At 31.7% G+C, this 25,192-nt stretch overlaps 1 protein-coding gene across 1 annotated transcript; it reads right to left on the minus strand.

The window, feature by feature from the left end:
- Positions 1-218: 218 nt before the first annotated feature.
- On the minus strand, positions 219-18,044 carry LOC126748456 (piggyBac transposable element-derived protein 3-like). The gene is made up of 3 exons (XM_050457711.1): positions 17,217-18,044; positions 16,323-17,149; positions 219-408 (listed from the first exon to the last, which is right to left on the minus strand). The coding sequence occupies exons 1-3, from the start codon at positions 18,042-18,044 to the stop codon at positions 219-221; spliced, it is 1,845 nt and encodes a 614-aa protein (XP_050313668.1).
- Positions 18,045-25,192: the final 7,148 nt, after the last annotated feature.

A 25,192-nucleotide genomic window follows, 5' to 3' on the forward strand; every position in this document is an offset into this window, starting at 1 on the left:
ATTTTAATAATATATTATTTCTTCTTTAAAAATTATGATTTTTAATTGGTTGTAACAGTGGCCCTTTTTGTTGGCCGTTTTTTTTTTATATGATTAAGGGGTAACATGCACAGAATATGCTTTAGAAGGCAATTTATTGCCTTGCACACCCCACAAACAAATTTTTTTGGGACCAATGGCTGCATTCTTCCAATTTTTATACCAACCATGGGTAGCCCTTAAATAGGTCGGTACAATGTAATTTGTTGTAAAGTTACAATGTACGGGGGTACATTGGGAAATGTGCTGAAAACGTGTGCAAGTAGCCCCAGTTTACTGCCCTTTTCACTACCTTCCGGTTCTTTATGAAGGTCGATACGCCAATGAGTCTTTGGACAAAATGATGAATATAAAAATATTCCGAGGTTCCTAATTATGTTAAAAAAGGTACCGTAAGCTGATATTTATTGAAGAAAATTAGAATTATTAATTACGTCCCCTAGTGGCCAATAATTTTCGGCATTTCCCATTCTTTTTCACTTTCATAGTGTAAAAAAAATTTCAATGTTTGAGAGTTTCCCTGTATAACAACAACCCTGTATAATGTCCTCAGTAACAAAAGCTCTCTACTTATTTACAAAGTTTGATACTTTGGCAAAAAATGTATGTAAGGGAACGTTGATCGATTGGACAAGGTCACGAACTAAAGCTGTCGGAGCGGCTGCCGGGGGAAAGAAGGGGATTTTAAGAAATTCCCGAGGGATGCAACGAAATGAAAAATTTAGATTACGTTAAAGGGAATTGGACCCTTCGAGCCACTACAAATCAACTAATTAGCTTTTGGGCTGAATGACTGAGCGTTCGCGATAAAAGACTCCTTGAGAATTTTTTTGCTCCCCCTAATTTTCCTTAATACAGTAACATTTTTGTTTTCTGGTAAAAATATTCAAAAATCGTTTTTCTCTCGTCGACTCCTAGCGCAGTAAAAAATTATATGACTCGGCAAGAAAGTTTTTTTTTTTTACCTGGTTTCCGAAAAAATTTTGCCTAATTTGGGAGTACGTACCCCGGATCCATAAGCCCGAGATTTAAGATATTTCCGAAGTTTAAAAAGTTTGAGTCCCAAGTGCGTTGCGAGCTGCCAGTATTACCCAGTTCAGTCGCCGCTTAATGCCACGAGGTCAAGGCCTACTATGGCCATCAACTTCCGGAAACTTCCCCACTCTCACCCGAACAACTAAACTTCGGGTTGCCAACTTTGTTTTTAGAAATTATTAACTTTCCTTGAAGTTTGTTTTTAAGTTATGAGACGGAGTTTGGGACACACCGATTACCGACTCCTTCAGGCTAGACTTTGGACAATTTTTTTTTTTAATGGGGCTATTTTTAATCTCTCATTCATCTTTTTCTTATTCCTCGGTAACCTGTTAAACTTTGGACATTTTTTTTTTCGTTCGTTCTCTTTTTGCCAATATCTTAAACTGTTTAAGAAATAGCGAGGGTATTTCTTACTCAGAGGCCGGCAGAGATTACACGTGAATTATGGCACAAAGATATCTAATTGTAGCTTAGGGCTTAAGAGGGTAAGGGTGCCGAGTCTGACCTCGACTACCACGGCCATGCTTTAAAGTTACTATATCTATGTTAAACAGCAGTCCGATATAAAATTTATTGGGACAAAAGCTTGATAGAAGCACGAGAGAATATGCCAGGTTTATATTTTGCTAATATTGTAAAAACATATAGATTCAACGGTTAGGGGCAGTAAGAAAAATCTATTTTTACAAGGTCTCCCATAAAAAATGGTAAATAATTTAATAACAGATCCTTTTTAAGAATAAAGGGGGTTAAGTTAATTTAAGTTAATGTTAAAATACAAATAAATATAATAATCAGACTTAGCCTAAGACCGTCAAGCCTAACAGAGTTTAAAAAAGCTCAAAATATTGCTGGAGGCAACTGGCCTTAAAAAAGGTTAATTTAAAAATTTGACATATAAAAACAACCCTTTATTTAAATTTTGTTGAAAGCAAAGGATAAATGCTAAACTTAAGGCCAAAATTCAAAAAAATTACATTAAGCTTATCACCCTATATTTAGCGTATCTTTGATTTTAGAACCAAGAAAATTGAAATAAACCTATTTTTTTTTCTGGGACATCCTGTTTACTTAAAGGTGAATCATACAAATTTGGGTTATGATTTTTTTAATAGAAAATATTTAATTCAACCTTGAACCCTAAGGCTAAGGCTTAATTTGAAATTATTTTTTCTACACGAAAATTATATGTAATGAAACTTTGTTAATCATGCTCAATTATATTATGCACCCTTAAAAAAATCCTTAAGGAAGGCTAAAGGCTTAAATTAAAGGCTTTATGATTAAAGACCAATCATATTTCTTAAAGTTATGCATTTTTTAATTAAAAAAATTACTTTACTTTTAAACGAGGCTTTAATATTAATTTTTACACAATTTTTAATTAAATAATTTAAATTTATATTCTAAGTATCTACCTGTATTAATTTTAATTTTTTTTTTGATGTTTAGTTGTCATTCTGTTTTACATTTTATGGGTGATTTTATGATTGCCTTATTAATTAACTTAACATTTTATTTCCTATAGCATTGCCCTATATAAATAATTTAATATTAAAAAACTATATGCAAAAAATCTTTGTAATTAAAAGCGAGTCACACTCATTTAAATTATGCACTAATTATTAAACGAATATTTTATTTACTCCTTAGGGGAACTGAAAATTCGAATTAATTTTTTTTGTATGAGAAAAATTTAATGAAAGTGTCCTATCCATCTTAATGATGAAAAACATTTAATTTTTTTTTTAATAGAAACTCGATGTAATGAGTTATTGCAATTAAAGGCAAATCATAACCATTTAAGTTATGCATTTGTTATTAATAAACATTTGATTCAACTTATAAGTAGATACAAAAAAAATAATTTTTATTTAGCATAATAAGAAAAACAACGAATTCATGAAAATAGAGAAATTAAATATAAAAATAGTAACAATTATTATCATATAAAGGGTGTTTTTTTGAGAGGTATACAAATTTAAAGTGAAATAAAACTATAAAAAAAAATTTATTGACATGGTTTTGGTTTTATTTAAAAGATATTTTTATGGCATTAGTTCTTAAAAATGATTTCGGGCATATGAGCGCCACGGCTGGTTCGAATGTAGCGTAATCGGGAAGTCCAATTTTCGACCACTTTTTCAAGCATCTGGGGCCGCATCTCGGCAATAACGCGGCGAATGTTTGCTTCCAAGTGGTCCAACGTCTGTGGTTTATCTTTGAAGACATGTGACTTCACATATCCCCAAACAAAGTAATCCAGGGGTGTGAAATCACACGATCGTGGAGGCCAGTTCACATCAGGTTCATTGCGTAAAATTATGCGATCATGGAATGTTTCCCGCAATAAATTGATAGTGTCACGTGCTGTGTGGCATGTTGCACCATCTTGTTAAAACCAAAGCTCTACCACATCAAGTCGGTTCAATCAAATGGCAAACTGTACTGACCACGAATACACCACCAACTATCAAATTGACCAGAAACAGTTTTGACAACTTAAAATCCAAACCTCTAAAAAAAACACCCTTTACTTAAAAAAGATATACATATAATAAGATTAAAAAAATGTTTATAAACATAATAATATAACGATAAAAATAAGGTATTCATTTAGCATGAAATTACTACAAAGGTATTACAGAATAAGCCAAAAGAAATAATAAATATTAAGTAGGTACTAAATGGAAAAAAGAATGTAAGAAAATAACGAAAATTTAAACATAATAGAGACAATTTTTGTATAAATAATATAAAATAAAAAAAATTGTATAAATAAAACTAACATAAATAAGTAAAATTACACCATATAACTTACACTTTCGACTAAGAATTAGACGTTAAAAATAATAAAACCAAATAACCACGCACTCAAAAAATTAAATTCCCTTAAAGCTTCCAAGACTGGTTCAGACTATTGCAGATTTAAAAATCATTGGGTAATTTAATAAACGCTAACAATCCCCTATAAAGTATTCAGCGTTCAGCACTCACAGATTGAGGTATCTAGTTATGGGCTGCGAAAAAATACTTTTATAGTTTAAAAATGCACAAATACACACATAAATCAAAAACCATTAAAATTTGCCAGGCAATAAAATTTTGTAATAAAATATGATATAAGAATGACATTTGTCATTAAGAAAATATTTACTTTAGCCTTAAGGTAAGGCTAAAAATTAGAATTAAATTTTTTTGATATAATCTGTGTTCAGGGTTATTTTCAAATTAAAGGCGAATCATATCCATTTAAGTTAGGCATTTGGTATCAGAAAATATTATTTTAGCGAGACATTTCAATTTAGCATAATAGCTCCATACAAACATTTAAAAAACTAATTAATGATAATATAAAAATAATTACCATATACTAAAAATATAGTACATTCAGGCAATTAAGTGTGGTAATAAATGATATAAGAAGTAAATTCTTGTTAGTAAGTTATTGTTATTAAAAAAATATTTAATCTAGGGCATCCTTTAGGCAAAGCAAATTATTGCGTTTAATGTTTATTTTTATATAATAATAATTGTATAATTAAAAACAATGAACAAGATACCAAAAGATCTAAGAAAATGAGAGCAATTTAATCCATTTTGACGATTTTTTTAAACTCAGAATTGGCCTCTTAAAATGCAAGTTCTGAGCAAATACAAAAGCTACGATTTTGCGGATGGTCCCGTTATAATCAGAAGAGCAAAACGAAGACAAAACTGTTGGAGTTTTTATGAAAGTGGGAATTTGGAATTTTTCGCTTACCTAATCAAATTAAAAAAAATTATTAGCCATACTATATAAAAAGCTCCCTAATTGTATTCTTAAGAAAACGATTAGAATGCAAGCTTCGGCTGCAGGTAGACGATATCGACATCTACGGAAACTCCAGGGATATTGTCTCCCTTACCGGCTTAACTTCTAAGCTTATTGTGTCTTGAACATGCCGTTAGAATTTTATGTCGTATAAAAATAACATTACCACGGTACGGTTCAGTTATTCAGATATGTAATGAGCCAACAGCATGTTCCTTAGCGGAGCGGGATCGGATCATAACCATAAAGTTTACCGAAGAAATCGACTCGTTTCAGAATATATTTCGTTTAATTAAGGAGCTCCTCTGCGGGCAAAATTGCCATACATGCCGCACTAGCTAATATTAAATCTTATGTGCATCTTTCCATCCCACTGTTGGAAGAGAGAGCAAATCCAACTTGTTTCTCTTATGCAGGGGTTTCGAAATATTCTGTTTAGTTTTGGGGAAATCGGGACTTTAATTTTAATTTGTTCTCTGTCGTCGTATTTATCTTATAAGTTCTTTTTTGTTTTGTTAATTGAATGAGGCAATCAACAAAGTGTATTTACTTACACCTTTTTTAGATTCAATCCCTTGTTTACCCCCGCTTGAGGAAATTAACTTTTCCCAAATTTTTATTAAGGAAATACATTTTTATTTCTGCGTAAATCGCCACCATAAAGTATATTCGCGCCCTCCCCTTACTCGCGCTAAATTGTAGATATGCTGCAATCGTATCCCGGAGGATAAGTATGAAATGGGGTCGGCAAAGTAGCAGGAAGAAGGAGACGTTTTATGGTTCCTCCGTACGCGGTAGTGCATGTCCTTAGCTAGAGGGGGGCCCATAATCATGTGTCTTGATTAGCGCCGTTTGTACATAAGAATCCCGAGACCGCAAAATGTTATTACTTTAGCTTAGTGGTCTCGGCAATGCGAGAGCTTGCTCCTCCTATTTAACTTCCTTTGTCAATCCGAATATTCGGGTTTAAATAATTCTCGTTTAGGTACATATTTTATTAAAAAATTGATTTTTTTTTTGGACATAATACACAAGAGGCACTTTTATAATATTTTTCAGCAAACTCCTCATTAAGGCCTTTGTTAATTTAATTTAATTGTGAGTAAGGTTTCTTGGTTACTGGGGGTATTTGGTCCTCTATTTAACTTGATATGTTTAAAAAAAAATTATTTTCTTACAATTCCAGGGTTGTACTTTAAAAGTCACTACATTTTAATTTTTTTGGCTTATAATTTATAGTATAACAATAATACTAAAAACTGCCATTTAGCGGCATTTAGCCTCTTATTTCCAGTTTCCCTGAAAGATATGCATAGCCAAGCATTTAAAAAAATAAATTTTTCTAATTCAAATTAAAAAAAAAAACACAAATTAAGCTTAGAGTCAAAAAGTTTAGGAAAAGGTTATAAAAAGTTTATATCCTTATTTTTTTTTCGAAATTTGAAAGTAAAAAAATTATTGTGGCTAAAAATATTAAAAAAACCAGAAAGAGGCGTATTTTTTTATTATTTAACATTAAAAAAAATTAAAATGCCTGGCAAACAAAGTAAAAAATAACCATAAGAAATTTTTAGAAATGTAAAATTCATGGAAATAAGAAATCAGAGCCCGGAATAAATTTATCAAAAAAAAATCAAATGCCTGGATATGCATATCTTTTAGGTATTTAAAAAGTCATTCAAATTAAAAACAAAAATATATTTTTTAATTTATATATTTAAGAGAAAATAAGTTATAGTAAAAAAATCAGGAATAGCAAGAGACTTGTTTAATTTAAAAAGGTAAAATTGTTTGCATTTTTTAAATTTGAGAATGTCGTCTGGAATAAAATCCAAATGCCTAAATTTAAATAAAAAATCACCGAAAACAATAAAAAATTCTTAACTAAAATGCCAAGATAATATATAAATAATTCTATAAACTTGAACCAAAATAAAAAAGTAATTTTAAAAAATTCAACTTAAACAAAAATTAAGTTAACAGACAGATTTTCTATAAAATATATCTTTAATAGTAAGAATGTGTGTATATTGGAAAAAAATTTTTGTTGAAGGAAATTGTGGATTTAAATTGAAAATGAGTTTGGTCATTATCTTCTGAGCAATTTTCACTGATTTTGTGCTGATGGAACTATATCATTGGTGTCAACGGTATCATTATACCGTTAAGTTGATATTTGTGATTTATTTTTCAGGTGACGTGACTACTGTAACTTTATTCCTATTGGTCCGCTTAGGTTGAACTTTCATATTTAGGTTTTTTTTAGAATTTCATTAATAAATGTTGACAGATAATTGATATTCCAGTTTCAGGTCACGTAACAACCGTAACTCTTTTACTATTGGTCTGATTGGATTGAAATTTTATATTTGAGGTTTATTAAGGCTGCAATTATAATATTTTGACAAATAATTGACATTGGAGTTTTAGGTCACGTAACTACCGTAACCTTTTTGCTGTTGGCTGAAACTGATTGAAGTTTTGTATCTGAGGTTGATGCAATGTATAAAACTTGATTTGTTTTTAAATATACGTTTCCCTTGAAGGATATTTCAGTAAATATTTTTTACTCTTAATGAGTTACGTAGATCCTTTTTTTCATTCGCATATAAAGTTTGGCCCCTGGCCAAAAAAACTTCTGGCCTTAACTGACAAGTGAGTACATTCCATTCATTCACCTTTAACTATAATGTTTTTTACGCACCCAACTCATTTCAGTTAGCACTGATGATGGCTCATACGCCGCGAGTGCTCTGTTAAGCTTTTAAAAATAAATTGCTCTGAATACATCTGGTTTGATAAAACAAAAAGGCATACAGAGATGTAAGTCTTTTAACACGTTAACTACCACAATGTTTAAAAAACCGGGCCCAGTAGCTAAATTGTAGTTTTTCATAAAAAACATTAAGAAATCAGTTGTTTATTATTAATTAGTCAATAGTTTGCAAAATTTCGATATAGAACTTGTATATATAGCTAAGAGTCCACATTGGGTACACGTGGCGATAACGTAATGTGTCACACAAGTGGAGTCTCACTTATTATATATTTAATAATGGGGATTTAAGTGTCTAATCGATTGACATTTTTGACGAATATAGCGCGATAGTGCCAAAAGTTGCATCTTGATTACTTGATTAGTTCAATACATTACTGTATGCGGTGCAGTAAGCTCTATTTCACTTTTTATACAATTTATTACGTTATTGCGTGCTTTGAAAAAGAACAAAATGAGATGCATCAATTATTGCAGGTAAGTTTCTCATTGGTTATTTACGGTAAATCCGTGAAAAAAAAAAAAGTAAAAAAGTAAATCCGTTCGGTGAATCCCTATTCACGAATTTTATTATGTTTAGCGACATAATAAAAGCATACAACATTGTAATTACATATACATTCATATAGAGGATTGCCCATTAAAAACCGCAACTTCCACAAAGTTGGTGGCAAGGAAACTGAAAAGCCTGCGGATCAAATGAAGGCATACAGCACATGCATTGGAAGAGGCATAAAAGGGTACAGAAAGCTAGAAATGGAGCTTTCGACCGGCAGTGCCATGCTGAATGCTTATATATTATATCAGGAAGTGTAGAAGAATCATTACAAGAGAACTTTTAAATCTTGACAAGCTTACAGAGGGAGCTAGTAACAATGAAAATACACAACAAATTCTTGGAGATGTTGGCAAGGCTTCACGAGGCAGATATACAGTAGTGGCAGAAAGTAGAGCAACTTTTAAAAAAATAAAATTTCTTGACAACTAACAAAGGAATAACAATGATATTTATTCACAATACTTCAGGTCAAGTAGGTAGTCTTAAATCAGATAAGAATTGACCTTCTAAATATTTCTGTTTATTTTTAAACTGATAAGAATTTGTGTACCTGGCAAAAAGTAGAGCAACATTTTTCTTAGAACTTACAAATCGAATAATATTAGTTTAATTCCGGGTGTTTACCGGTTGCATTAAAAGCAAAGTTAGTTTACAATGCCTAGAGGACGGCCTTTATCCGTTGATTTAAAAACACGAATTATAGACTGTCACAAAAATGGTGAAAAACGAATCAATATTGCAAGAAGGTTTAGTTTGAATAAATCTATAGTATCGCGAATAATTTCACGTTATGTGAAGCATGGACATGTTTTACCAGGAAGACCAAGAAAAACCGATAAATATCAAGATAAACAAATTTTGAAAATATCTCAGAGTGATCCATTTTTGGGTTCAAGTAAAATAAAGCAGCGTTTATCAGAAGAATTAGGCGTTCAGGTATCTTCAAGGACAATAAGAAGTAGATTATGCGAGGCCAAATTATTTGCAAGACGTCCAGCAAAAAAGCCCTTATTATCTGCAAAAAACAGACGATCCCGTCTTCTTTTTGCTCGATCTCATTTGCACTGGACAATTAATGACTGGAAAAAGATAATATTCAGCGACGAATCAAAGTTTAATTTGTTTCAAAGTGATGGAATAACATATTTTCGACGTCCTGCAAACCAAAGGTTAAATCCCAGATACACTTGTCCAACAGTAAAACATGGTGGTGGATCAGTTATGGTGTGGGGCTGCTTTTCCGGTTTCGGAATGGGGCTACTTCATAAAATTGATGGGATAATGGATAGATTTATGTACAAAGATATTCTGGAAAATGAAATGGTTCCATATGCAGACGAGAAAATGCCCCTTAGGCACATTTTTCAGCAGGACAATGATCCAAAGCATTCTTCTAAATATGTAAAGGCTTGGTTTTGACAACAATATATTCAAGTAATGGACTGGCCAAGTCAATCACCAGATTTGAACCCCATCGAGAACCTATGGGAAATTTTGGATAGGAAAATAAGGGGGAAAACTTACAAAAATAAGGACATTGTTCAATGCATTACACGAAGCTTGGATTAATATGGACCCAGTAATAATTTCTAGGTTATTGCAATCTATGCGCCACCGTTGTGAGGAAGTTATTAAAAATGATGGATATTTTACAAAATACTAAAATTGTAATTGTATTTCAGTTTTTACTAAAAGAAAAACATCAATTCTTAAAAAGTTGCTCTACTTTTTTCCGCCCCAGAATTAATTTTTGTACGTAAAAAATATAAACAAAGAATATTAAGTTAAGTTGTTGATAGATTTATAATGCTTAGATCTTATTGGTATTATATTTCCAATATGATTGTATTTTCTTACTAAATAAAATAGATGTGTTTAAAATAAAGAAGTTGCTCTACTTTCTGCCACTACTGTATGCGTTCAGTGCTATGAAAAATTGATGGAACAATTTGATCGACACCATGCACAGATAAAATCGCCAAGAAACAAATTTAGATGTTCTTAATGTGCCAAACACTATTGCCTATCATACTTTTTTGAAACACATCAGTGCACAAAATAAAAAAATACATATAAATAATATATGTATTTTTGATTTTACAATAAGCTGTTTTCTATGTTTATACGTTCTGAATAAAGTTTATAATAAGTAAGTGAAGATTTTCCTTTTTCTTACACCAACTTGTTTCTTCATTAGCTCTGATATAAAGTGTCCAAATAAATGTATGTATTTTTTTTTGTATACAGTCACATGTACGCAAACATATATAGGTCTCGTTTCACAGGTCAAATATACAGTGACCGCCTAAAGTTCCGCATAAATTCGATAAAAATTAGAGACATGATTTTTTAAGGAAACGCTCGGACCCGTCGATTTTTATTTTAAGTTGCGCATTATTTCACATAAATTTTTGTATACAGAGTGGAACAAAAAAAAAGATATGACGTCGTCGGTCATTTTTTAAAACTCATGTAAAACACTATCAATTATTTCGGGTGATATACGTCTAATTTCATATCTAATTCTATTTTTCAAATCTTCTACGTTGTTTGGCTCCTCAATATAAACTTTACTTTTCAGGTACCCCCCATAGAAAATAGTCGCAGGGATTTAGGTCTCGTGACCTGGCCGGCCACTCTATTGGCCCTCTTCGTCCTATCCACTTTCCTGGGAATACTGTCTGTCGTCTGGGTATAGGGCAGCCAAAGCAGGGATAAGATCTTCTTAAAGAAAATTCAAATAGCGTTGTCCTGTTAAGTTTTCTTCGAAAAAGTATGGCCCTATTACTTTATTTTCCACGATACCAGCCCAAACATTAATAGATTTACGGTACTGTGTATGAGCCTCAGTTGCCCAATCTGTTTTTGAAGGTGGTAGACAATGGTACAGTGAAAACATCTTGTCGGACTTGCATTGTCTTATTTATTTATTGTAACACGACGTTTCGGTTGGTAAGTATCTCCAACCGTTATCAAGTGTAAACGTCGTGTTACAATAAATAAATAAGACAATGCAAGTCCGACAAGATGTTTTCCTCAGTTGCCCAGTGTGGATTTGACACTAACCAGTACCGACAATTTTGCCGATTTATGACACCGTTTAAACAAAAAGTTGCTTCATCCGAAAACAAAATTCGTAACACAAACTGACGGTTATGCAAATGTTCATCATTTGCTCGCAAAATTGGTTTCTTCGATCAGGATCGTCCTCATTTAATTCGTTGTATTAGTCTAATTTTATAAGGGTGGTATTCATTTGCTTTTAAGATGCGTCTTACTGACGTTCCGGCTATATTATTATCAACTGAAATTTGTGAAGTTGCATTGTTTGGATTTTCTTCGACGGAGAGCAGAACGTTTAATTTTGTTTCTTCAGAAATGTTTGGACGACCTGATCTTGGCAAATCCCTAACATGACCTGAAGTTATGAATTTGTGCTTTATTCTATTAACTGTTGACTGAGAAATAGGATGGTTTGGGTATTTGGCATTAAACAGTTCACATACTTCTTTTTGCGTGAGCACTCGATCCCCGTACCCTAGCATCATCAAAATTTCAATTCGTTGGATTTCCGTTAAATTAGTCATAATTTATTCTGATAAAAACTATTAATTTTCGAACTGACAGTGACATTCGAAAATGGAGATTCTTTACAAGTGCAACCATGGAAATAGAAACAATTGGCCGTATTTATAACATTATTTTTATCCTCGGTTTTACCTTATTTTGTAAATAGACGTACTTATTTGTTTTCTTTTATTTAAATGTAAATATTTCGGAAACAGTTGAGTTTTGAGATAAGGTGTGTTATACGACACTTGCCTAGAATTTCGCCTATATTTCATAAATGCAATAAAAAATATAGTGAAGAAAATTAAATAATGCGCAACTTAAAATAAAAATCGACGGGTCCGAGCGTTTTCTCAAAAAATCATGTCTCTAATTTTTAAAGTCTTAATTTTCGCGCCCATAAGAAATACACATAATAGAGTCGCCACTGTGGTTACACGCGGCTGAAATATATTCATGTACTTGAGACCAAAAATTGGTGTCTCGCGGCCAATATGAGCAATTACTTGAGACCACTGTGGGTACTCACGACAGTAAACGTGTTAAAGAAAAAGCGTCTTCACCTATTACATTAGAGTGAATGGTTTTTACAATTTAAAGTAAAGTTGACTGATCCATTAAAGTTATATTTAATTCAGATTTGATCTTATCATGTTGATGTGATTTATAAAATCGTATTTTCTCATTAGACGTTGTAATAGTTATATTCTTTAACTGGCTATAGCAGAGTAATTTTTATGATTTTCCTGCACTAAAGCTGGTTGATTGTAAAAGAAAAATGACCATAAAAGATTTTAACACCAAAAGGGTTCGGGAATAGCGAGAGACCATCAATCACAGCGTCGCCGCCGTATTGTCGCTCCGCTACTACTAAGCGGAGCCGTTTTACCCGATTAAAACAATTAGGCGAAAGCGTAAAAATCTGGGGAAAACCGTGTCTGAATTGTAGGCAACCGCCACTTGAGCAAATTTATGGTGGCGAGCAAAGCAAAGTCGTCGCAGTCGTCGTCGTCGTCGTCGTTCGCCCATTTCGTAAATTACATTAAAAATTAAGCCCGGGCCACAATGCCCGGAGCGTATGCGTTCCTTTATTAAAAGTGTGTACCCACAGCTCTGCGACAGGATGAAGTTTTAATCACCAGATAAAGGAAATCTCAGGGCGACGGTGAAAAACAAAAACCGAGAGAGAAAGAGAGAGAAAGCTGTGGGGGCCGCGAGCTATTCTGGAGACGCGGATTTAAATGCGGGATCACCTCCCCCCGTCCCCCCAAACCCTCCCCACGTCCTTTTCTAACCCCCCCCCCCCTTGGCACACCTATACCTAGGGAGTCGTTTCGGCCGAGCGGCAACGGCGGGATTTCATAAAACTTTTCTGTCGGGGGGTTTTTTTTTTCCTGAAAAAAGTTTTGTTAATATGGCTTACGGTATTATTTTTTTTTTGTACAAAACTGCTTTTGGATTAGGGGGTGCGTGCTCTAAGGTGAGATTTGGTAGGCAAATAAGGCTGTTTTTGGGCTTTATATGGACGTGATAACGTTTCGAAAATCCACCTCGAAACGGTGTGATTGCAAAAAAACCCAGACATAAAAAATTCTTTATCTCTCCGGTATGGCCAATATGATATTAGACTATTAAAAATAAATAAAAAAAAATTAATTTTTTTTTTGGTAAAATTAAAACAATTAAATGAAGTTTATTAAAATTTTGTTAAAACACATCACTTATAAGTGGTAAATTCCCAGAGACTTGGAAGGAGTCGACTCTGATATACCTCTACCAAAAAATAGCAAAAACGCACTTGGCAAATGAAATAAGACCTATCAATCTTGTCGTCCTGAAAAAGGTCTAACGGCTTACAGTCGAAAACCAAATACAAATTAACTGTGATAATGATATATTAGCAAAAAAACCAATCCGGTTTCCAAAAAACATAATTCATGTGAAACTGTGATCATTAAGATCTGTGATATTTTTTTGAGAGAAATCGAAAAGAGTAACTTTGCGGTTTTTTTAAATTTAAAACGAGCCTTTGAAAGTGCTGATAGGGACATATTATTAGAAAAACTTGGGCAAATTGGCATCACAAACACAGCTTTAAAATGGTTCCAATCGTATTTAAATAATAGGCAGCATAAAGTAATTGCCAATTCTTTTTCAGGCCCATTGGGGGTAAAATATGGTGTACCAAAAAGCACTGTTCTAGGTCCTCTTTTATTATACAAGGTGGTCCAGTTAAAACGTCATTAGTTTTAATACGTGATAGAGCATTTAAAAAGGAATAGACTTTTATTAATTAATATTTTTTTCAGAAATGTTTAATAACAAAGATACATGGGTGTTAAAGTTAAGAATTATTATATATTTATTTATCATAACTCTTAAATTATAAGCTTAATTTTAATTAAATTTCGCACGCAGGTTACTGTAATAAATTGTCGATAAGTAAAACCAATTTAAAAAAAAATGCCAGTGGCGTAACATACGGAGGTCCTTTTTTGTCGCAAATTAATACAATATTTTTTTATAAGAGGTCTGTTTACGGATACTGTTAGATTCTCCATTTAATTTGAAGAAAAAAGTTAATCTTGATAAATTTTGATTTAAGGCACTGTTTTTAAAATATATCATGGTTTAATTGAACAGAAACTCCAGTTGAAATGCTACAAAAGCTTAAAAAAAAAGAAAATAAGGTCTGAATTATCGAATAAACCTGTCAAATGAAATAATAATTTACGGGAACCTTTGATTATTATATTCAACTATTCAACTTATTCTTTTCATTTTATATTCATTTTATGTTCAACTTTTTTACAAATCAGAGCCCGATTTAGCAGGTATTTCTGAACAATTAAATTAAGATATTTCAAAAACAGTGCCTTAAATCATAATTTTGCAAGAGTAATTTTTTTTTCTAAATTAAATGAAAAATCTAACAGTTGACTTTTTATAAAAAAATATTTTATCGCCTCGCAGATTTGAGGCAAAAAAGAGCAAGTCTCTCCGTAAGTTACGCTAATGGCAATTTTTTTTAAAAGTGGCTTCATCAGTAATTGACAATTCACGACAGTAACCTGCATGCGAATCAAACGTATCAAATTCATTCACGTATTAAAATTAATGACGTTTAAACTGGACCACCCTGTATACAGGGCATTTTATTTAAGGGGGTGATTTCTGGACCCATTTTAATAAAAAAAGTTCCTATGAACATATGTCCTAAACGTCTTAACTTTTGAGATACAGGGTGTTAAAGTTTAAAAAAAAACAGTTTTTTAATAATAACTTAAACAATATTGGAGACATTTCTAAGAAATTTGGCACATGTATTCTATGCATCAAGACGCATTTTTTGATGCGCAATAAAAAATATGTTTTCTGCCAGTGGCGTCCCTATAGGTCTTGTATTGAATATTTTTAGTGAAAAAAATAATACGCCACTGCCTTTTCTTAAAACAAAAATTATTTTTAAAATTCTCAATCGCTTTTTAGCAAATTTGATTTCTTGGTTTTTTTACGTCCGACGCATGGCTTTTGCTTAAAAAAAATGTGAAAATGCTTGTTCGTCAATTGCAAGCAAATTAAGGATCAAAATATCAGATTTATTACAAGAAGTATGAAAAGTTAAAAAATTTAAATAATTTAATAAGTACTCATGTCTATAACGCGTTCTTTGCACGTCTTTAAGGAACACCTTATATAAATGATATAATTAATGCTGTAAATGGGTGTGAAATAGAATTATTTGCTGATGATACCATGATTTATTTGGCTGGAAAAGATTAGGATAGGATGCAAGAAAGCATTAATAAAAATGTAAATAACTTGCTTTAATAGCCCTTATTCAGAAAAAAGCATATAGGTTAACCAATATAAACTTTGACAAGCTAAACATTGCTATAAACAATCAAAAATAAATTTAATATTTAGGAATTTGGACTGAAATTTAAAATTTTATGAACACGTCGACTATATAACGAGAAAGTTTTTAAAAAAAGTTAATTTTGTTAATAGAGTGGATAAGCATCTGTCAATAAATACTCGACTTTTAGTACACGTATGATAGCCTAGCAGCTCCTCATCTAGAATTTTGTTCCACCACATAATGTACAATCTATCTTATTTTAAGACCGAACAATTACAATTAGTTCCAAATCACGCCCATCGAATTAATGATGAATATTTTAAATAATTATGTTGTCTATTAAGAAAAAGATTTTATTAAGTGCTTATATGTTCTTATTTAAGATTAACCCTTAAATGCATGAATTAATTTATTTTTTTAAATTTTAACCGAAAAATAAAAAAATGGTGGATTAGGTCTAAACAAAACGGGAAAATATTTAAAAAAATTGCAACAATATGCATTTAGCATAACAAAAGAAACGTGAACATGTTTAAAACAAATATTACTTTTGTTAACACATTTGTAAAATTATTCGTGAAAATTCTTAAAACAATTATTGTTTTTGTTGAAACATAAGTCCACTCCACATTTTTCATATTTCGTGTGAGTAAACCCTTTATACTTAGGATATTTGCAGCGCATTTTTGCGTCTTGTAGGACTGCCCAATGACCAATTTGGTCTGCACGGACCTCCATTGGTGGCACATGCTTCATGGGACCTCTTTTTCTCTTTTCGTCTATGTTATTTTGCAGACTGGAACTAGGGCGACCACGTTTTATAACTACAGATCTTACAGCACACAAGTAATTAGCAACTTCAGCACGGAATTCTGCTTGATTTTTTAGTTTACAGCCTGGTTGTTTTTTACTTAATGCACGTTTGTATAGCAACCACGAATTTACCAACACCAGATCTAGAAGATGGTAAAAAATCCTCATGTACCATTTGCGACTTTTTAGTTGTATTTTATACCTCCCCATTAAACTGTCTAACAGATCTACTCCACCCATATGTTTATTGTACTCTGTTATTATATAAGGGCAATCCACTTCTATAGATTTTTTTTCTTTTAGGTCAAACCTTTTTACTTTAGTAATCGGATTCCTTCCAGCAAATAAAGACGCTAGAGTTACGTATTTATTGTCTTTCATTACGTATTTATCGATATCAATTATAGCAACAAATTCATGACTAGTACCACGGTCAGCTTTTTTCAATGTAGCTTCTGTTGGTAATTTGTTGCTGGGTATTCTATTTCTTCGAATAGTACCCAAGGAATAGATTCCCTCTTTTGCTAAATGGACCATCAAGGGCAAAGCCGTATAATAATTATCATCATATAATACGTAGTTGTGCTGTCGTGGAATAATGCTGGCCAACCGTAGGACTAGATTGGAAGTAACTCCAAAGTTGGGTTTATTGCCTGGTACGTCTTGACCTTGACCAGTCTAAATTTCAAATTTATAAGCAAACCCTGAAACTCCTGACATAACAAAAAATTTGCAATGAAATTGCAAGTTTCATTGGCATATATTGTTCCATATAGTGCTTGACTGTCGTTGAGCACATCCGTTCATCTATACTAAGATGCTGCTCTAATGAACCTGAAGAAAATTTGTTGTTGAAAAAATCAACAAGAGGTCTGATTTTGTGCAGCCTGTCATGACCTTGCTGGCCGCGAGGTATAAAAGTATCGCTGTTGGTGAAATGTATAAATCGTCTTATCTTCTCAAACATATTTACCGACATCACATCTGCCACTGGTGAAAATCTTAGTTCTTTACTCCAAAATGACCTCAGATTTAGCATATGAACCGATGAAGTAAAAATAATAATGCCAAGATATTGTTTTATATTGTTTTCAGTAAAACAGGGTGGCTGCTCAGGTTTGGTTTGCACAGCATAAAGGTTAGTCTCTTGCACAATTGAAGAGATCAGATCATTGGAAAAGAAATAGTTGAAAAATTCATATGGTGTTTCTAAAGATAAAACATCGTCAGGCAATTCAACATCCCCACGAAATCGTAATTGATCTTCATTCAGCTCTAAACCCCTTGATTTCCATTCGAAATTTTTGGTCATAGGTCCCTCACCTGGTTTTATAATCAGAAATGACAAAAGTGGAAGATCATCTTCATGATCAAATTGAGTATCGTTGCCATTTTCTTCTACATGCGATGAAAGATCGCTCTCGTTGTTGCGAATGCATTCTTCTTCTGGTAGAAAAGAAGGATCTGCAATACTATCTGTGTCGCTATCTACACATCCATCATCACCTAGTCCCGTAAAATGTTCCCAATACTCCTGCAGATCGGCGTTAGTCAAAAACTTGTTCTTGCTCATACTAAAAATAAAGAAATCATAAAAATGCAAAGTTCTGGAAGGCTACACTTATTTTTTCTTTATATTTTACAAAAAATAAAAGACAATTTTGCTTTAGAGAAGGAGGGGGTCACAAAATAATTATTATAATTCCTGGCCTAAATAATTTGCCAATTTTATTATTTTTCAATAACGTGCAACAAAAATAAATCCTTAGCATTGCATCCTTCTAAATTTCTAAAATTTATGAATTCTAGAAGCAGGAAACAGCATCCCCTCCTCTCCTCCAAGTCAATAAAAATTTTGCCAACATCACTTTTTTTGAGTATATATTGTCAATTATAAATATTACAAAATGTACCTAAAAAAATGCATACAATGTATATTGTTGCCAAACGGCAACAAAACAAAAAATCTATTTTTTGTAAAAAGCCCTCACATTATTCAGTTTTTCTTATTACAATCGTGAATAACATACCTGCTGCTCTCCTAAACACAATTTTATAACACAAACTGCACTGTTTTGTAAAAAAGCAAGCTTTATTGAAGATCGATAAAAACAATCGTTCGCACAACGTAATCACAGCTGACTGAATGATTTCCGGAACTACTAATTGCGCCATATATTAAAAAATGATTGTAGCTTATTTTCTGTTGGTATGTTGCCGAACGGATGCACTATGCCCTAGAGCGGATTTCGCGATTGTGTAAATTGTATACGGCATATTATCAGTGTGTTGCCAAAAAGCAACAAGGTTTTAAGGGTTAAACAAAAAATTTAACCGTCCTATATCTGTGATTGAACACAATATTTTAAAAATGTTCATAGTGATCAAACTAGAAATCGAAATGAATTTTAATTTTAATAGATAGGTGCTATTCTAGCCAAATGATGAATTCTGTACTTTATACAGTATATTTAGCTTAAGTGTTTATGTATATATGTGGTTTAACCTTGTATTTAACTCTTAGTTTTTTATTAAGTTTTACTCATTTTACTCATTTGTATTAAGCATGTTTTTTTAGAATTCTAATTTATTATATTGTAGTATTTACACGTAGCAATTTTCCAGATTAATATAAAAAAATAATAAACAAACATTATTATCATACGGGCAAAGCCCAGTTTCATCTGTGTTAAGCTTTGAAATTCAAAACAGTAATACATTAATCAGGTAATATACAGATATACAGAAAATTATTAAGTAATAATAATTAATAATTTCCAAACAATGCTTACCAATACTTGACCCAGAAATTGGTCATACGTCAAAAAGGTCAATGTCAATGAAATTATTAACACCATAGGGTAATAAAAAACTATCAGTAGCTCTAGTTCTCAGTGATATTTTGAATTAGCTTTGAAGACTTCTCATGTAGGATATTGTAAAAAGTAAAAAGAAAAGTAATAATGAGTGCTATATTTAACATATTAAGTATATTATTATCCAAAATATTTAATTTATATGCTATTTATTTTAAAAATATATGTAAGTTAGGTATCAGTTAAGTTGAAATAAATTATAGAAATTACATCTATTTGACATAACTTAAAAATTTTGAAATATTTGTAGTAAAAACTCCATGTGGACACCAGCATACCATATGTTCTTTTGTACTATTTTCTTGACTGGATACTGTTCAAAGCTAGGGTTAATATATTTTCCGTTTAAATAATTGAATTGCATTTAAAAATTTACTTTTGTATTCTCTTGCTTTTGTTAGGCCGAAAGATCTTTTAGGCACTTTATGAGACACTAAGAAAAATAACGTATAAATAATTATGTTAAAAATAAATAAAAACTCTACCCCTAAAGTGCATTTTTTTTAATATATCATTTCTAAGACCCTTAAACGTCCCATCTGGAGATAAATCAATGCACCTTAACTGAAATGTAATTTAAAACCTGGAAGAAAAAAATCCAGGGCCGATTAAAAGGGCAATAATGGTAAATTAATTCAAAGAAATAATGTAAACAGAGATCTCGCTGCGGGGGTATAAATCTTAAAGGAGATCAAGTGTTTGCACGGAAAAAAGAATAAGATGCCGCCCGCTGTTTTAAATATCAGCTGATCATTTAATTACGAGGGCCCCTAAGCTGTTAATTTTTTTCCGAAATTTATTTATTTTATGAGGCCGGCCTGACAGGTCAAACAAGGTCACCTACAAGGCGGGAAATATACAAATGTATAATGAAAATGCAACTTAATTAGAAGGTAATTGAGTTTCTGTCCGTTTTATTAAACATTATTGTAAAATGGAATTTACCAACCAAGAGTACGCTCACATTGTCTTTACATATGGACGCGCTAACGGTAATGGAGCTTTGGCACGACGCTTGTACCAAGAGGTTACCAAACTTCAGGGTGTTTCAAAATACCTTTCGCCGTCTTATCGAAGTTGGCATTGGGAATTATCCGGCACGTGGATTCAACCCTGGCCATAATAATGTAGAGATTGAGGAGCAAATACTGGAAGCTTTTACTGCAGACCCTACTGCAAGCATCAGAAAAGTAGCTGAAGACATTGACCTTTCTAGATGGAAGGTGTGGACGACCATGAAGAAAGATGGACAGTATCCCTTTCATGGTACGGGGGTTCAGGGCTTACAAGAAGAAGACCCTGCAATACGAATTCAGTTCTGCCGCTGTTTATTGACCATGGACATCGAGGACCCGTTATTCTTAAGAAGTATCTTGTGGACAGACGAGTTCAATTTTTTGCAGGGAGGGTATTACCCACTTCCACAACCTCCACGAATGGGCTGCCAAAGATGCAAAAAACAAAAATCATTTCAGAACAGATTTTCGGTCAATGTGTGGGCCGGATTAATAGGCAGGACTATTATTGGGCCACATTTTCTACCAGAGAATTTAAATGGTGCCAAGTATTTAGATTTTCTACAAAATGATATCCCCGTTCTTCTAGACGAAGCTGGATTATTGGAACGAGAAAGACCAATAATCTCTCAGCAAGTTGGTTGTCCAGCGCATTGGTCCTTGGCTGTCAGGAATTACTTAGACGACTGTTTTCCGGACGGTTGGATCGGTAGAGGCGGAACCTTTCCTTGGCCTCCTTAATCGCCTGACCTAACTCTGTTGCATTTTTTCATATGGGGCCGGGCAAAGGGGCTTATATACACCACCGAAATAAGAAGAAGAGAAGAGTTGATTCGCAAAATAAATGAAGCATTTGATAGGATGAACGAAAATATGACCATAAGAGTAACCACCACCGAAGTAACAAAAAGGGCTCGTGTCTGTATTAGAAATAATGGATTGCATTTTGAACATGAGCAATAAATAGTTTAAACAAAATTGTGTTTTATTTAACATTAAAACCTAAAATAACCCCACAATTGGAGCTCTAATGCTTAGTAGGCTTATGAGAGGTCTCAGTCTAATAATTTTTGTTTACATGACCTGCCGCACAAAAGAGGACATAATTCTGAGAATTGGCCAGGCATCGGCATGAGTGATATCTAAAAATAAAGGGCGTTTCAATGTCTCTATTTTTTCTATAAGTTTACACAGAAGCTTGGAATTGATCGTATTTTTATTAATACACATTAGACAAAACAAAATAAACTTTGAAACTCCGATACTAATTGTAACTTGCGCTCTATTACCGTTTAAGTGTGAAATTTTGGTATTTCTTGAGAAAAATGCAAAAATTGCCATAAAAAATTTATAAATAAATTTCGACCTACACATATTTAGCTTCACCCCCTTAAAGGATTGTATCTAGCTTTCGGACATCCTACTGTTAAAATTATTAGTTAGTTTAAATTATTTTTATCTCTTCCAGGCACTTGAGTGTAAACATTCTAATTTTTTTGATTATCTTTTACTTTACTCCAGATACTTGACGTAATTTTTGATGTTTTTAAAAAATAAAACTCTCGGAACTTTATTTTTTGTAGGTATTTCGGTTATAATATTTTTATTTTTTTTTTTGGTTATTTTCCAGTTTATTTTAGGCATTTTACGTAATTTTTTCTTCCACGCATTAATTTTTTCCCAAATGTTTAAATAAAAAAAATTAAACCCCTAGAATTTTAGGTATTTCCGTTGAAAGACATTTTTTTTTGGTTATTTTTTACTTTATTCCAAATATTTAACGTAATTTTTTATATCTTCCAGGTAATTTTATTTGTTGTTTAAATGTGTAAATAAAAAAATCAAATTCACGGAATTTTGTATTTTCCAGGCATTCCAGTTGAAAACCTTCCATTTTATTTGGGTATTTCTTACTTTATTCCAGGCATTTGATGTAATTTTTTATGTCTCCAGAAATTTAGTATTTTTTTTTTAATTTTATTTGATGCTGTATTTTTATTATTGACCTCATTTGTTAGTCATTAAATACTAAGAAACGATTTTTAAAATAAAAAAAATGTGTATTGGTATAATTAAATAATTTTTACAGACTAAAAATCCATAGAAGTTTTAATTAGAAAAAAGTGAATTTAAGAGCAAATTTTTTTTTTAATTTCAATTAATAAAAAAATTAAAGAAAAAAATATGCTTAAAAGATATGCATATCTTTTTTAAATAGACAAAAAAACTAAGACAGGTTTAACTTATAATTAAATTATTTATATATTATAAATATCAAATGAAAAATTGAAGAAAAAAAAAGAAAATTTAGACATACTTAATTCCCCCTTCCCTCTTAGCTTCTTAGCAAGCTCAATTTTAAGCGATCTCTTTAAATGAGCTCTTAATTTAAAAAAAAAAATATTTTTATTAAACAATTTATAAATGAACATTAAAAAAAAATTAATTGATTATTCTTAGAATTAAAAAAATTATTTTGAATTCGAAGAAAAACAAAAATTAGCTGTTGAAATTATAATATTTTAGACTACAGTCAATCCATCAATCAAATATGAAGAGCAATAAAAATGAGAAAAAAATTATGGATAAAATAATGAACAAATATAAAATAAAAATGCAAAATCAGAAGAACGCCATTGCTGAAGATTATACATAGATAAAATGTAATTAGGTGCCATAAACTGGTTTTTTTTTAGACCGCATTTTGCTTTAAGATAATAAAAAAAAATGATAAAGTATAAAAGCACACGAAAAAAACATGAAAATAAAAATTATTTAGGTATTAAATGTACATTATTTATTATTCAAAGCGACAAGACACAAGAATTTTACAATTTTAACCTGTTTAGCACTTTAGAAGCATATTTGACAGATAATAAAATCTTAATGTGCTGAGAACAAAAATTTTGCATATTTTTTTTAAATTGCCAATGCATAACTTAAGTGGATCCGATATTAGCGTGTTTATAAAATACCTATGGGTTTCTTTGAAAGTATTCTGAAAACCAAATAACACAATTTATATACGTAAAATAAATGATTAAGTGAAGTCCGAAAAATACGAGACAATTGTCATAAGCCAGTGTCGTTTACCCTTAAAACGTGATAAAGGAGTAGCTCTTGTAAGACTACGCTTTTTTTTACTATCGCATCATCTGAAATAAGGCGTAGGGGAGTTTTTATCGCATTATATCTACCCTAATAGGAGCGTAACGGGTCAGTTCCGGCCCTTTCCGGAAGAGGTTCACGTGATTTGGCCAATCTTTCTTAAATCAGTTGTTGCCCTTTTTTTCCGGAGTTTATTTTTTTATTATTTGTTTTGCTTCCTTTTTTGCACAAAAAATTAAAAAGAATTCCAGAAGACAGATATACAATATTCAAAAATGTAAATTACTTAATTTATTAAGAGATTCACAACTTTTGAAAATGATGAGTTGAATTTAAATAAATCATATCAATTGTCTGGAAGAAATAAAAAATTACTTTGACTACCAATTTTTTTAAGCCAATAAAAAATACTTGCCATACCCATTTAAGTTATGCATATGCCTTGCTACAGGTTAAGTCACATATAAAATAATATTGGCCATATCCATTAAAGTTATGCCTAAGCCATTTTGCCTTCCCGAAAAGTATACTTAAACAGGTTCATAAATCATATTACGACATTTACTTTGGTTAAATAAGAAGTTATTTAAAATCTATATAAAAAAAAATCAATTTTCAAATATTTACACGTCACCCTCACGTTAAATCCACAAGTGGTTCGGGATAGATAACATTTTTTCAGAGATTTCTTTCAGCACCCTCGAGCTACCTACTTCACATTCATTGTACGCCGCCGGAAAAAAGGGCGTTAAAATTTTCACAGGGTTTTCACACTTTTCCTTTTACGTTTTACATCTGCATACACACACATCCGCACAATTAAGAGGTAAAAGACTACGGTGAACCGCGGAAAGAGTAATCACGGGGTTAAATAAGGGGAAAAACGTGATAATTTTGCCTTTTTGAGTATAATAGATTTAAATGCTTAATGGTCAGTTAAAAACCTCTTTTCGGCTTTAGGGGGATTTTTTTTCATTTAATTCGTACGAATAAAAAGAGACTCTATATACTTGGTTGTGTATATATAAATAAATCTTACATGGAATTTTCAACTATTAAATAAATCAACCCCTTATTTCTTTCCACTAATCTCCCCACATGTTTATTTGGTTAATTTCCGTTCCCCACGTCTTGGGTTCTGTTCGTACTTGTTGTCTAATGTCACTAATTTACGGCATTAAGGCGATATTAACAAGGTGTTAGGGAATACTGCTGGAATATTAATATCGTAAGAACAGTGATTTGCGGGAAATTGTTTAACTAAGCTTGAATTTAACCCCCATACGATCCACGTTTTTGGGAATTTGTGATTTTTTCATTGATTTATCTGGATTTCATTTTTGCTACATTTTCACAAATTTTTAGAGAATTTTATAATTATTCATTGACTTTTTTCAATATAATTTCCAACCTATTTAAGATATTTTTCTATTTTTTTACAGTGCTATAGAAGGTACTTTGAATATAAATTTTATGTACAAAATTTTATTTAAGACTAAAAATGAACCTGACATGGAACAATTCTGGTTTCGAGGTAATTTTGTACTTTTTGCACTATCTACGAACTTTTTGTAAAATTTAATAATTTACAAAGAAAAACTACATAGGCAAGTTTTATTTGGAAAAAAAACTATTTTGAATTAAAAATTTGCTTGGCTAGAACAATTTTGGTTTGCAGCTAATTTATTCACTTTTTTTAGAATAATTTAATTTTTTTTTTA

Source organism: Anthonomus grandis, chromosome 22 (genome assembly GCF_022605725.1).
Source record: "Anthonomus grandis grandis chromosome 22, icAntGran1.3, whole genome shotgun sequence".
Classification (NCBI taxonomy): domain Eukaryota; kingdom Metazoa; phylum Arthropoda; class Insecta; order Coleoptera; family Curculionidae; genus Anthonomus; species Anthonomus grandis.